This window comes from Egretta garzetta, unplaced genomic scaffold, assembly GCF_000687185.1.
Source record: "Egretta garzetta isolate BGI_Z169 unplaced genomic scaffold, ASM68718v1 scaffold38, whole genome shotgun sequence".
Taxonomy (NCBI): Eukaryota; Metazoa; Chordata; class Aves; order Pelecaniformes; family Ardeidae; genus Egretta; species Egretta garzetta.
The window spans coordinates 1,361,535-1,377,032 of record NW_009260667.1 but is presented as its reverse complement, the minus strand read 5'-3'; the positions used below and the strand labels follow the sequence as shown (position 1 = coordinate 1,377,032).

Below are 15,498 nucleotides of genomic sequence, written 5' to 3'. Positions count from 1 at the left end.
GAAGAGTTAAAGTGACTGCATGTAAAGTCACCTCATACCTCAGAAGCCTGTTGGAATTCTTTGAAACAGCCAAAAAATATGTTGATGAAGTTGATGATCTGCTTGATCTGCTTGTTTGCCTGGATTTCTAAAGCCTTTTGATTAAGCTACTCTTAAAAGGCTTTTAAGAAAAAAAAAAAAAACCCACCACCAGCCGTGGCATTAAGCCATAAATGAGATTCTTTCATGGATAAAAAGCTGGATAAACCAAGAAACTGTAGGAGAAAATGCAGTTTTCACAGTGGAAGAAGCTTCTTAGTGAATTTCTGAAGAGATCTCTGAATGGACCTCTGCTGTTCAATATATTTATAAATTCCATAGGAAAGAAGACTAGCAGTAAGATCACAAAACTTGATGACAATAACAACTCCTTCAAGGTAAGAAAGACAAGGACCAGTTGGGAAGAACTTGTCAAATTCCAGAAGTCCCTGAGCTGAAAATTATTAATGACTAGAAGAATGCTATGCAGATAGTTCGTAATATACTTGTCCTGTCTGCGTAGTCTTCCCCGGTCATCTGTTAAGGCCATTTTTATAGACTGCACAGTGGGTTAGGTAGAGCCTCTGATCTGTTTCAGTATGGCCATTTTCATGCTCCTTACATTCCTACACTGCAGTCCTAGTGGGCTGCAGTGAAATGATTGTGTAACAGTCTTTAACATAACTAAAGAATCACTTTTTCACACAGTATATAATTAAATTGTAGAGTTTGTCAATGAAGTTGCGGAGGGTCCAAAGTATTTAGTTATAAACTAATGGAAGGCAGTCCATTGGTAGCTATTTTCTCTCTCCAATATCTTTGATATGATCCTTAACAGCAATCATTATACCCTAATGTAAACCAGGAATGCAATTTGCGAGCGACAGTATCAAGAACACCTCCCTGAAAGCTCAAAATCTGGACAGTAATTGATTTTAAGAAACCATTTGGTAAACATAATTTTACAGGAGACAAAGACTGAATCATCCATGTGAAAGATGGATGTATAAAAATAGAAGCAGCTCGCAGTGCAGGATGAACTAATTGAGAAGAAATGTAAACCAGGCCACTTACATGTAACCCTCCTCGCAGGAGTTCAGCTATCTGTGATTCAAGGCCTACTTTCAGTAGAGCGCAGCTGTGCCACCATTCTCAGTTTTCTTCTAAGAAAACTGCTAGGGTGTGAGAAGGAGCTGTGAGAGAGTGCACAGGCTGGAAACATGCAAGATGTGAAAGGTAAGGTTGCAGACATACGTAAGATTGTTGAGATGGGGAAATTGGTATCTCGAGGATTCAAGGACAACGACACTGACATGAAAAAGTACAAAATCCCAAGGAAAGAAAGGCAAATCAGAAGACAGCAGCTCAGTCACATCATAGATCAGCCTGTTCCAGGGAGCAAAAGAGGCCAGCCCTCCCCTACCTGCATGATGACTACTTGCCCAGCAGACTTAGTGACTCATTTGGTGGGGGTTGATTTAATGCCTAATTCATTAGTCCTACAATGCATTGTGTGTGTGTTAGATGATAAATAACTTGCTTTGTGCTTTTAAGCTGTTTATATCTTGCCTGAAGAATCTCTTTAGTAAAAGTTCCCTGAAGGGAGTGAGTCCCCGAGGGGGAGGGTTACGTAAGTAATCCAAAATAACAGACAAGAATAATATGATTAGTCATGTAGAAGAGCATTTATACTTTAAAGCACAGGTGCACACTTCAGATGGGTTAGGGGATTTCAGAACACAGTGGACTTTTCTTCAGCAGATTATATGTATTTCAGAAAAGTTCCATGTAGCTACAGCATTGAATAAATGATATCTGAATCCGGGTACAGAATCTGACCTCTCTAATGAGCCAAGAAACCTGGGAGACAAAACCAGAAGTGTCGGGAAACTCAATGCTGGGACAAGACATTCTGAATACTTACAATCCCAGGATAAGGAAATTAGAATAATGCTTCCCAGGAAGCACATACCTGGGAAAATAATGAAGCAAATTAATCTTGGAAAGTTCTTGATCTAAATGACAAATGAATTAGTGAAACAGAATCTAAATTTCAAAGTCTGGCTTGTTGAAAAAAGACGCGAATGCTGGTGGGAGCTCACAAAAAACACAAATAACTTTTAAAATGACTCTTCTGATTCAAATGTTTTAAGTAATTGCTGCTTGATTGTGCTTGAAGAAACACACTCACTATATATATTTATACATAAGTATACATAAAAGTCTGAAAGAAACTAGCACATAAGTTAGAGCAGACATTACCTTGCTGGAATAATTTGCAATAAATTGCAGGAAGCTGCATATTAAATTTGTTCCTTAATGCCAGTGAGGTAGCTGGAGGAGCAGAGAAGCTGAGGGAAGATGGCCTTTACCACAAGTGTCTCAAACCTTTTCCCTCTCTCATATGCTTGGCGTTCTCCTCACAGTTTTTTTTAAATGTGCTTGCCTAGATGGTAACTTCCAAGGATGGTAAAAAGGTGTTGGAAATAGAGTAAGAACTGTTCTTTTTAGGAAGATAAGATTCAAAGTTCTGATCAATCCAATGTCCCATGGGAGTAAGGAGTAACTCACAAAGATTAACTTTAACCATAGAATCACTGAATCATTTAGGTTGGAAAAGACCTTTTAGATCATTGAGTCCAACTGTAAACCTAACACTGCCAAATCGACCCCTAAACTGTGTCCCTAAGTGCCACATCTACACATCTTCTTCATCATCCTACCTCCAGGTATGATTAGTCAACCACTTCTCTGGGCAGCCTGCTCCAATGCTTGATAACCCTTTCAGTGAAGAAATCTTTCCTAATATCCAATCTAAACCTCCCCTGGCATAATTTGAGGCTGTTTCCTCTCTTCCTATTGCTTGTTACTTGGGAAAAGAGACTGACACCCACCTGGCTACAACCTCCTTTCAGGGAGTTGTAGAGGGTGATAAACTTTCTCTCCTTTTCTCCAGACTAAAAAACCCCAGTTCCCTCAGCCACTCCTCATAGAATTTGTGCTCCAGACCCTTCACCAGCTTCTTTGCTCTTCTTTGGACACACTCCAGCCCCTCAATGTCTTTCTTGTAGTGAGGGGCCCAAAACTGAAACACAGTATTCAAGGTGTGGCCTCACCAGTGCTGAAGACAGTGAAACAATCACTTCCCTACTGCTGGCCACACTATTCCTGATGCAAACCAGGATGCCGTTGGCCCTCTTGGCCACCTGGGCGCACTGCTGGCTCACATTCAGCCAGCTGTCGACCAACCCCCCCAGGTCCTTTTCTGCCAGGCAGCTTTCCAGCCACTCATCCCCAAGCCTGCAGTGTTCCATGGGGTTGTTGTGACCCAAGTGCAGGACCCGCACTTGGCCTTGTTGAACCTCATACAGTTGGCCTTGGCCCATCGATCCAGCCTGTCCAGATCCCTCTGTAGAGCCTTTCTACCCTCAAGCAGATCGACATTCATACTAAAGCTAATCTTAGCATCTCTGTATGTCAGTAGGGAGAGACAAACCTCTCTAGGAAGCAATCCAGATAATTAACCATAATTTAACCACCCCAAATCATCTTCTGTATGGTCCTTTCTTTTGCCATCCTTTATAGTTTATAAAGGGAATTTAGGGAGGCTAACTTCATTCAGCTGCAGGGAGACTTTCAGAATATGCTTTAATAACTTAATTGAATAGATTTATGCCCCAAAGTAGAAGAAAAGTATCTTGGTCAGCATCACACATGGAAGTTCAGAGGCATGTGATAAGTAAAACTCACAGTGGTGTCCTGAGATGCATATGATAAAGGATGACCTTATTACTAGTTTAGATCTAGGAAAAAAAAATGTAAAACTTCAGGAACTTCATCCACAGGCATGTGAGTTGATGATCACAGAAAGTATAGGAAGAAGATAATAAAGAATTTTCATTTTTTTAGATGTAAAGAAGGGCTTCTGAAAAATTAAATGTCCCCTTCTCTCTCCTGTCCTTTCAGTAATGCTAGTTTACCTAATAGAAGATATTACCTCTACCTTCAAATCTCTTTCTACCCCTCCAGAAGCCAGGGATGACTTCCCAATGGCTTAATGGAAAGAAGCACCAAACATGAACTAAGGGATTCCTTCCACCAAAGCCGGAATGTTTTTTTTTTGTCATATTTAGTGGCTGCAACTGTTTAAACTGATGGCTAAAATGAGAAAGTTAGCATATCTGTAGCCCTTCATACATTTTTACTGCATATGTGGCGTAAGTGCAAATGAAACTTCTTGTTCCATCTACAACTTAAGCATCAAGAACCACCAAACCAAGGGTACTCTGAATTCTTTTCAAGATGTTCAGTCTGGTTTTTCTCTTATTTTTCAAGTGCCTGGATTCTGACTTACTCAGGAGCCCTATTCCAGAGTTAGTGGCTTTGACCTTTGTGCATTCCTTTATGATAAACTTGCTGCAATAAGCTCTTGTTTGCCATTGCCTGAATGGGAAGGGAAACCTCCAAAATCAATTTGAGACAGCAGACCTGCTGGTCAGAGATAAGTATCTTGTTCTGCCAGAGTGCACAATGGCTTCAAACCAATTTCTTGTCCATTTCTGAAAGATTCCCCTCAACTGAAACAGAAAAATAACAGTAAATACTATTCTAAGCTACAGATTTTCTTAGTGAACAATATTTCATTACAGTTAGCTACTACCGGTTGATGGGAATTAAATATATACTGACTAGACTAAAATAGAAGTTCTGAAAATATAGAACTGTTTTATTTACTATGCTCTTGAACAATATAATCCAGTAATACATCAAGTGGGTGAAATATTTATCTGTATAGGTATCTATATCTATACAAATATTTAAACAACTGTTTAACAGCTTTTTCTTGCAACTCTTGGCAAAAGGGAGTGTTTTCCCAAGAAGTACAGGCCTTAAACAAGAACATGATGTTCAGCTGTAAAGTTAGAGAGATATATACTGGTGTGGTTTATACAAATTTTACGGAAGCGTATTCCTATTAACTTCAGCGCAGGTACTTCCCTTTTCATCAGTTTAAGCAAATTTGGAATCAAACCATAAGCCTTTAATGAGGTTTTAATGATCCACTTGGGGGAGCTAAAGGGTAATTTGTTTCCGAATTGATTATAGCAAAATGTTTGGGATGCAAAATTAAGTAAGAGAAGACAATGTGAGCAGATTTCCACTTTTTTTCAACTCAGTTCTGATTAATCTATATTGGCTTCTGGAGCAAAGGGTCCCCAGTTCTTATTAAAATTCCAGCCACTTACAGAAAAAAGACTCACAGTTAAAAATAGCTTAGGAGCAGACACCCATAATAGCATCAATCATATCCTGACTTTGATTATACATCTACAACATACATTGAATGCAACAGACATAACATGTAAGCCAGAGTTTGGCCCTTACTCTTACTCTACATTTTTGTGCTAGTTAACATTAACTGTAATGTGACAGTAAGAAAATAAATTCTAACACGCAATGGTTTTGTCTTTCAGTTAATATGAAATACCTCCTTTTTTTTTTTTCTTTTCTTTAAATGCCAGTCTTGAGCTATACCTGCTTATGCTTCCTGCACCAGGTACTGTGTTGCAACATGGCTTTGCATAATCATTATGTTCTCCATTTCTCCAGCCTGGGACACACTGGGGACTGCTTCCTGATATAAAGCTGTATCAGCTGCTCTATCTTATGTTTGATTGCCTATGGTTGCTGGCAGCACTTGGCTGTTCTGGAAGTTAAGCACTGATTAGAGGCAGAGGTGCAGTATCTCCTCTATGGGAAGGAAGAGCACAACCTTTCATCCATGAAGAGCCAATAAAATGTGACATTGGGCTTTTCTTTATACAGGGATTGCCCTAAAGTTCAGGTAAACTGACAATACCGTTGATCTCAAAAGCCACAGCAGATCCAAAGCTATAATCATCTATCTTTTATAAAAGGAGACAACTCTGTTTCAGACACATAACTTACATGAAAATTCCATTGGCAAAGCTGTACTGTCAATGTCTTCACTGTGATAGCACAAAATTAATCTCATTCCAAATAATTCTGCAGTGCAGCCCACATTAAAGTTTATGGTTGCCCAAATGTGGGCATCTAATTTAACTGACTCATGTAAATAAAGTTGCAAGCAAAAGTGATAATTAGAGAAACTACTTAAACTTATTAACTGTATTTAAGGTTTCCTTATTTTCTGTTTAATTTAGATAGAGCATGTGGAAAAGTAAACTGTAAGTATCTTTATAAGAAGTATTGTTGTTAGGCACTTTCAAAGCAAAGGCTTATGCTTTGTAGCTATCAGCTACCAAAATATATTTTTAAATGTCATTCAGCATCCTGAATGGGTGACACAATCATGCTGATTGAATACCATGCTAAAGATAATGGGAAAGCAAATGGAAGCAAAGGGGACAGTCAACCCAGGTATAGGCATGAGAGCTGTAATCATTAGCAGTACTTGATGTCAGTATTTGTAGTGCAATTTGCTCTTGTGCAAATTGCACTACAATATGTAGTATAATTGCTACAATATGTAGCAATTGTGCAAATTGCTTCAATATGCAAGGGCAAGTACTAGAATGTATTTAGGAGGAACTACTGCTATAAATCGATCAACTTACATTAATTAATTCAATCTCCCAGATTTTTTTCACAAGGTCCATCGATGTATAGCCATTAATTAGAAAGGATTTGGTATAGTCACCCAGTTCAATGGAATCCAGCCATTCAGCTACAGAGGTGGGGTTGTAGCCGTCGTGACCGATCTGCTTCATCTGAAAAACAGGAATATGTAAGAATTACTGATAGCATTCATTAAACATCTTTCAGAACAGCAATTATTTATATTATTTTCTTTGGGTCAGAGTTATCGTATTCTCTGATCAACATTCTTTTAATGATTAGTACAACATGAAACAATTTTGTGAGCAAAAGCACTAATAAAACTTAGTTTTCAATTATCTTTTTCTTATGTCTGCTTGCCTTTTAAACCAGAGTATACTAAGTCTGGAGTATTTCTACTCTTACTAGACATCAGAGAATCCGTGAGGGAACGCAAAAGAGTGAGAAAGAGACATTATTAATATGCTGACTGCACAAAAATGTCAGATTTGCACCTAAGATTTCATAGAAAGGGAATAAATTAAACTGAGGAATGGATCTTTTGGTATCAAGCTGCAAATAAAAGATATTGCCTTGGTTATATTATTCCTAATTTATCTCTCCTAGTAGGTTATCTGATATTTTATAATGGTTGAAGCCACACTATATTTTTCTACCCCCGGGGGAGGCTTAAAAAAGTCTCTTTCTGGTCACATTTTTCGTGGGACTCTTGGGAATTTAATATATTTTAGATTGCTCTCTGTCTGTAAAGTTGCTTGAGATTGGACAATCGAACCAAATATTATTGGAATTGAATTGACAGAATGACACACACAGAAGCACACCACCCACATTCATATAGCAACACAGGCCCAGAAAGCATAATCATATAAATCTTGTTTTCATAACAAACTAAGAAATACCACTGGCATCTTTTTTTTCTGAATTTTGTTAAGCTACTGAGAACTAAAGAGCTGCAATTTCTCTTTCACAATTGCCTCTCAGTGACACAAGTGAAGATTTTCAAGCTAGCCATACTAGCTAGCTGCTTGTTATGCCATACTGGTTTTATGAATTTTAAAGTAATTTGCAAAAGTGGCAGAAGTAGAACAATGTAAAAAAAATAAATTGTGAAACAGCCTCAGTTTTCAACAGTATTATATGCATATCGTCTTTCTATGGAAGTGTACCTATTGCTAACCTGATAATCCACCGAACTGGTAAACTGTTAAGAAGCCTTAGACGTTTAGAAACCTTTGCACGGGATCTCCCAATTGTGCAAGAGTGGCACTGCGGATGGTGAAAGCCAGTCTCCCATTCCTGCCTGCTTATGTACATTCCTACTTTCTGAGAAACAAGGCAAGCGTGACAGAAACATAATGCTTTGAGCGTAAGTTTGAAGTGAGTGACAAAGTAATTTAAAAAGAAGAGAATTCTGATCTTAATATCTTGCCTGAACCAGGCTTTGTTCTCACAGTTTATTTGAAATACAATTTGAATTCAAAGCAGAGGAAAAATGAAAGTCTGCATTCGAAGGCTGCAGTAGTGTTTGTCGACCTGCTCAAATGCAGAAAGCCAGCATGTCATAATCTCGATCGTGGTTTCCTGTGGTATCAGAGAGGAGCGATGCAGGCACACTGCATCGTGGATATGACAGTTTACCCTTTGGTCTTTTGCTGCAGATGTTGGATATAAAATATTAATGGAAATGTTTAAATGATGTAGTGAAATCATTATCTTAAATCATAAAAGAGAGATGAGAGAAATCACGCATTAACAATGGGAATCGTAGCCTGTCAGGTCACTTCTGCAACACAGGAGTCATATTAGAAAGTGAGAGTTTGGTTTTGTTGTTGAACTTGGCGTTTTGGAATTTAGTTTAATCCTAATTTAGAATGAAATTCTTAGATGTCAAGATTCTTCTTTCACTGTCATTCAGACTTATTTCAAATCTTAGATTAAGAGTAGTCTGTCCAGCAGACTGCAGAAAAGTTGGAGGACCCTGGTAGCTCTGACTCCTGGGAAGCTTATTTCAAGAGCTGATTTGAAATGAGTTATGCTTAAACAACTGACACTTGAAAAGAAAGGACCCAATAAACTAAAGAAAAATCTAATACAGAGAAGACATGAAGAAGATGTACAGGGCCCACAGGGAACCCACGACTTCTGAAAGATATAAGGGATTTTTGTTTTCTTTCTCTAAAAAAGAAAAGCAAAGAACCTTCAAAATAATTTTCAATGTATCCAGGTGAGGCATGTTATGAAAATTATTTATTTTGTTTATTGCAATTTGATCTTAATGTTTAATAAATCCTGATTTTAACATTATTTTTTTTTTTTGACCTGCTGATTGAGAAATCTCATGCAGTCTGGTCCACAATTCTGGTAACCTATCAGCTTCTATAAAAAGCAAACACAGCATGGGAGTTTCTGAATTCTCAATTCCCACTGGAGATCTCCTTCACAAGGGTTGTTAAAATAGATATCACTCTACCATGGTGTGTTGCAAAGGGCTGCAGGCAAGCAAATGCAAGTGAACAATCGAATGAGCAAATGGCCAAGAACAACTGAAATGTATGTGACAATTTCACTCTTTGGATTTGGTACCAGTAGACAAAATTGTCATCGGGTCACTCAACAGCCTACATGAAAATACCTCGGCCTGTTGCTGGGCAGCAGCCGGCTCTGCAAGCATTTTCCCTCTCCCTGTGCCAGAGATCTGGCTGCCTGTGTTCAAGGCCATGTTGGGCATGGTGCAGCTGCATAGCCTTGGATCAGACCTGTGTGTGAGAAAGAGCAGCAAGAAGCCTGGTTGGGGCCACCCCACCTTCTGCAGGACCTGCATGTGAGCTCAAGTCCGTGTCCCTGACACTCGCCCAGGCTATGCCATAGGTACATCTGTGCCCAGCCATGCACCCTGCTAATCCTCACCCTCTGACTCACCCTCCCGAGTCAACCTTGTCCCATGCTCTCCCTATGGATTTTCCCTGGGACGTGGCTGCCCACAGTCACTGCCACCGTCCCTGCCCTGCCTGCCTTGCGTGGCTGCTCCCTGCCTGCCCCGCTCTCCCCCCTCAGCCCCCGGCTCACCTGCCCTGGTGGGGCAGCCCCGGCCTGCTGCTCCTATTGCAGAAAATTAATCTCGGAACTAGAAGATTTGCCAGCAGTTTCAGCACAAAAGCAGTATTTTGTTTTGCTATGAACCAAGAACCAATCTCTTATCCAAACCAAAACAGATTTTCTAAAATGTGTCCAATACATGAAAATTAATAAACTTTCAGTATCCATCCTCTCGTATGGAAAGTTTTGTTCTGCCTGTTAATAACATCAACTACCTTATTAACTGTCATTCATAGCTGGCTGAATGTCTTCCTTTCAAATATTTATTGACAGACAGATTGGTTATCTAGACGTGACAGTATCATTAATAGTATCTGCTTTTCTTATAAAAAGTTATGGAGTTTTTAAAGAAAAAAAAACCAAACCACTTTGAAATATCTGTCTGGAAGTTCTGTCCCTTTATTAGAGCTGCAGTTTAGTTGCATCTTATCCCAGTGCCCATTGAGAGGTCATGGCTCTCAAACTGTTCACATTTTTTTTTCTATACTGCACCACAATCTTAGACTCCTCTCACAGATCCTTTACACCCTGTAGGTTTCCTTGCTGATGCTATTTGCTTTTTTTTTTTTTTAAAGAAAAAACCCCTCCAATCTAGCAACTGTATTTCCATGTATAATATTTCAATCGTTTTGCACCAGCTATAGCACATGTACCAGTGGTGTCAAACATCTAAGCAGCTCTGTGCATACTCAGAGCAGTATAAAATCTCTAAGCTTCAAGTCACGACAGCCTTTCAAATATTAACTGCTCATGAATTGGGGCAGTATTGTTCTTCTGCACACTGCTACTAGTTCATTCGGTTGTTATCTTTAAAGAGCAATATCGGTGTTAGCTGTTTCGCTGCAGATGATTTTAGCATGCTGACTATGGAAAAGGCTAGGAATGAAGCCCATAGGATTTAGTGAAAAAGAAATGTTTAAGAAAATATGATATAAATGAAGCATAGAAGAAGACAAAAACCATAGGAGATTTCTCTCCTAGGTCCCATTGATCTATCACTAGTATCACTTCCTTTGAAATGAATAGAAAGCAGAAGCCAGAAAGAGCTGTTTCTCATAATAAAATAGTAATGTCAAGTAGCATCCTAATGGGTTGAGAAATCCTTTACAAGAGACTGATTGCACACCAGTCTTTTTACAGGTGCAGCACTGCTATATCTATATAGTATTTTACATTAGGATGGAAGGTACTTTAGGTTTTTGTCTCTGAAAGGTAGGCAAATAAACACAAATGGAGCTTCAAAGTAATCACATATGCACCAGAAGCATCAAGGTGAATTCACTAACACGGACTATCAGAGTTTTCTCTGATCTTCTCAGGCAGATGGGGAACTAATGCTATTTTCTCCACAGGTAATACCACTATCTGGTGAATCTCAACACTGCGTGCATTAAAATTAAGCTTTTTATCCGCTGTATAAGGAGAAAGAGGTGACTTGACTTTCACAGCTTTTCAAAAGGTGGCTATGATTGCAGTGAATTTATGCTCATGTTGGCTTGCAAGAAAGATCTTTTTTAGCAAGCACATAATGCTTTCTTTTAAACTGCTGGCCTGAGAGATTTAGGCAGCACTTTTGGGAACTTGTGTGAAACTATCAACTACCAATCTGAGTAATTCTGGATGATTGTAATGGGTGTGTGGCTCTGTGTGTGTGCGTGTGTATCGGTTCTTTTTCTCCTGTCTTTGTGAGTTGTCTGTTATATATTATGTACTTTACAAACGTGATCAGTTGGACCCCTGGTGTTGGAAGAGGAGATCAGTCCTCCTCTGCAGTGGTGAAAGAAAAGGCTCGGGAGAGCAACACTTCAGAAGATCACAGGGCCTGGCTGGCACAGGGGCACCACGTGGAGCTGGTGCCTGCAGCGCCTGTGCAGAAACTGAGCCTGCAGTCAGGGGCAGAGACTCTCATGGGGGACAGACACAACTCCCTGAGGACCTGAGACGATTTTGCATTTGCTGCTGTTGAGAAAGCAGCAAAAATTGTGACCTGCCTGCAAAATCAGTCAGTGAGGAAGAGCTGTATATCAACCTTTTAGTTTTCTATTCCATCTACCTTGTCACATATGTAACAAGTTAGCAATTCAAGCTTGTGTTCTCATAATGTTCGACTTTTCTTTCTGCTAATCAAAAACCTTCCATCTTCTTGTGGAGCTTACTATAAAAAGACAGTATAGGCACATTCATTTCGCAGCACTGCCTGATTCAGAATCCTGCCCTGATGGTAAGTCCAGAATAACATGAACTGAGTTCAGAGTTTCCTGCCTAAGACTGCCAGCATTGCAATAGTCACCCTTTCTATGGTTTTTGCAGTTGGAATCTATCTTCTGGATTTAAAGGAAAGGATGTGTGCACACACATGTTTTTTTCTGGAAAAATTTAAACAGATCCACATCCAGAAGACTGAAAAGAGCTCCATAGTTCTGCATCAGACACAATGTTTGGGACAAGGGCAAAACAGGTCTCATTACTGAGGGTGATGCACGCAACAATTCAGGACATTTCAGTTGCATATAATACAAACTTAAGAAGACCTAAATCTGGAATTTGTGCACCAAGTGGAAGCTATGGCCTTTGATCTCAAGGGTTTCTATGAGTATAACTTCTAAAACCAGTCCTGTGGGTATTTTTTGGTACTTCAGTGCACAGAGCTACAGCTTTACAGGCGTACTTTCAAAAACTGGAAAAAAATCTGGTTGTAGAAGCAACCAGAGACAGATAAAGAAGTCAGGGCCAATCCTGAGGAAGAAACGCTGCTTCCATGGATAGGCACTCTTACTATCTCATTCTTGCAGATCCTTTCTAGGTGTTCAAGTTGCAACAGGCTGTGGTGACTGCTGGAACCTCTTCTGTTTTTCCCACAACTGCAAGTGTTGCTCTTGCCTGTTTCGTTCAGCCATGCTGACCAGTTTCTGTCATTGCTAGTCCACAGTGGGATGTGCCAGGCCTCAGGGAAAGGTTTGTGTCATCAGTCACTACAATTTTTGGCTTTTGTTCAATGCTGGATGTCTTAGCAAGTGTGTTCTCTGGGGCTGGGCAGCAGCGATTACGAGGCATGGGCTGTTGATGGTACCTCCAGAGGCCACCTTGGTGCCTCTCCAGCAACCTTTGAACCTCTGCGTGTGAGACAGCTACAGAGAACTTGGCCACAACATGCTGTGCAAGCAGAGCTCATTTCTGAGACTGAAGAGGTACAGCTGGGGACCCTCTGGGGCACAACCCCCTGAATACAGTGTACTAACAGCCCATCATAAGACTGAAAAGGGAGAGTAATTCTATGAATGGAGTGTTTCAACCAAAAGCGTAGGGGAGATGAATCATTTCCCTTGATAGATGAAAAGTGGGAGGCAATGGGGTAAAAACTCTTATGTCACTGCAGGAGATGGAGGAGGACATAGAGAAGGGTTTCTTGGTGAGAGTGAACATAGAAAAGTACCCTTTGACCTGGTCAGCTCTAAATCTCTAGCTGTATTCAAGTCTTACTCCTCCTCCCTCCCCAGGTCATGGCAGTCACCTACACAGGCCTTGTCAGGCTTTCATTCTTCCCACTTCACCAACCATGTTCTAGCAGCTCCAACTGGAATTTTTTTATAGTGAAATGGCCTGCATGGTTTCCAGGTAGCACTGGAGAAAGAAGTTAACAGCCACACACTGGTAGGCAGAATAAATATATCTATCAACCCAGTGCCATTGAGGAGTGAATGGGTGAAGCAAGTAAGCCTCAGAGGCCATGAAGACATCTCCACTCCCTTTGTGTGGAGGTGGGAGTGGGGACAGACATCCATTTTTCTGGAATCTTCCCATTACATTTGAAACACTGCAGAAGACATTTGGTGTTAATCAAATTTTCCTTGTCTTACTACAGTCACTCCTGGTTGGTTTTCCCTTCATCTGGGAAGGTACAGCAGCCTGGAAACAAGCACCATTCTTGATGCTCTGAGAAGATTCAAAGAGAACAAAGGGACATTCTTATGGTGTTGAAGAAACTGGTCTTTGCTATTTCAGTCTGTTAAAAAGTTAACTTAACTATGTCCTCACAGGGGCTATGCCGAACACAGCCCAGACCTATAGTTTGGAAAACATTGGAAATGTTTGTGTCCAGTCTGTTATGCAGCCTGCTATCTTGCAGCCAGATGGCAAAAGCCATAGTGTCCTTTCATACAGGATGTGACAGTGTTACAGTTAACTGGGTACTTGCTCCATTTCTGGATAGGTATCATCTCGTGACCTGGTGATGCAGAGGGTGCGTAGTACTTCCCAAGAGGCAGGCACTATCCAGATGATGTTAACACTATTGCTGCCCATAGAGAAGATGCTAGTGTTCCCTCTGAATCCAGCACTGGAATTATGGACCACATGGGTATTGGAAGTACTTTTGATGACCTGAAACTCTGTTCATAAATATGCCTCAACGAGTAAAGGTGTGGGACAACTGAGTGGTAGTCTTTGTGGTTTATAGCTGCCTGCAGACAGGTTGCAGATGGGAACGTGGATCCCATAAGTGGTCCTTATGGAGCTCATGAACAAATTAACGGTGAAGGCTGGGGCAGAACAGCCACACCAGCAAATACTCCCAGAAAGCAATTGTCCATGTCTTCTTTCTCAGACAAAAGGATGTGAACAAAGTCTAAGTCAGCTCATTCAGGTTGTCACCCTAGTCTAGTTGCCACAGAAAGAGAATAGGATTTCCTTATATCCTACTTCTTGTCTGGTTCTGCAAAGCACCCAGGAAAGAGTCTGGCTGCCTGCACACCACTGCTACAGATTCCCAAACTTGCTTTGTGATAAGACCTCTCCATGCAGGAAGGAACAAGCTGCACACTTTAAGAATAGCTCTGAAGCCAGGAGAAAGCTGCTTTCAGCTAACAACTTTCTTCCATCTGTCAAATGAGAGAATATGTTCCCATTATGCGCTGGGAGAAGAAGCCCAGCTCAGAACACTGAGCATCCCACACAAACCCAATCCTTTTTCTTATCTAAATTCTCAGATAAAATAGGATAATTCCTATTTTCAAAAACATTTTAGCTTTTGAGGAACTCATTGAGAATTCACTTGCACATAGGTTATGGATGTTGAAATAACTTGGCAATGCTCCTTAGGTTTCCTATGTCACTTAAATGTGGCTAAAATGTTAAGTTATGGCTGCTATTATTTTCTTACTTAATTGAGCATATCCTGCACGCAATTCTTTTCTCAGTATTATTTTTTTTTCTCAAGTCCTTGTACTTGCAACTTCAGTATCTTTTTAGACGTTGTCTCTACCTCTCGACTTCCTTTAATAAAACATATAAAATCCTTCTCCAAACATTTATTGATTTCATTCTTTTCAGACAAAAAAATCTTAAATGCAATATCAAACTCTGCTAGGAAATGTGCTTAAAGACTGATGGCATGTATAAAATATTGCCATTTCAAGAATTAACTTTACAAATTGTATTTCTACTGGAGTGTCTTACCCTTATCTAATAATAATAAGCCATAAAGTGCTCTAGTTAATATTAATGTGAAACTTGAATAACTTAAATTACATTAGTGCAAAATGAGAATTTGGGCTACTAGCTCCAATCCGACAAAAAATAAAGGGTATTTCAAAAAGCAGAAATCTAACTGAAAGATTTCAACTCTGCCTATCTCTTACAAGCATACCAGTTTACCCTCTTACAAAATGTTGTCCTCAAAAACAGACTCATCAGGGAAAAATATTTTGAGAAATCTTGGTAAACATACCTTTTTATACTGGTTAAACACTGCATAAGAAACTACAATGATTAATTCATCTATAT

At 39.9% G+C, this 15,498-nt stretch overlaps 1 protein-coding gene across 3 annotated transcripts in view; it reads right to left on the bottom strand.

Moving 5' to 3' along the window:
• Nucleotides 1-15,498, bottom strand: part of ANKS1B (ankyrin repeat and sterile alpha motif domain containing 1B) — a 449,446-nt gene that overhangs the window by 151,802 nt on the left and 282,146 nt on the right. For all 3 annotated transcript variants that reach the window (XM_035901046.1, XM_035901047.1, XM_035901048.1), the window contains one exon: nucleotides 6,618-6,770. In XM_035901046.1, the coding sequence (XP_035756939.1) occupies nucleotides 6,618-6,770 (153 nt within the window). The remainder of the gene's footprint in view (nucleotides 1-6,617; nucleotides 6,771-15,498) is intronic.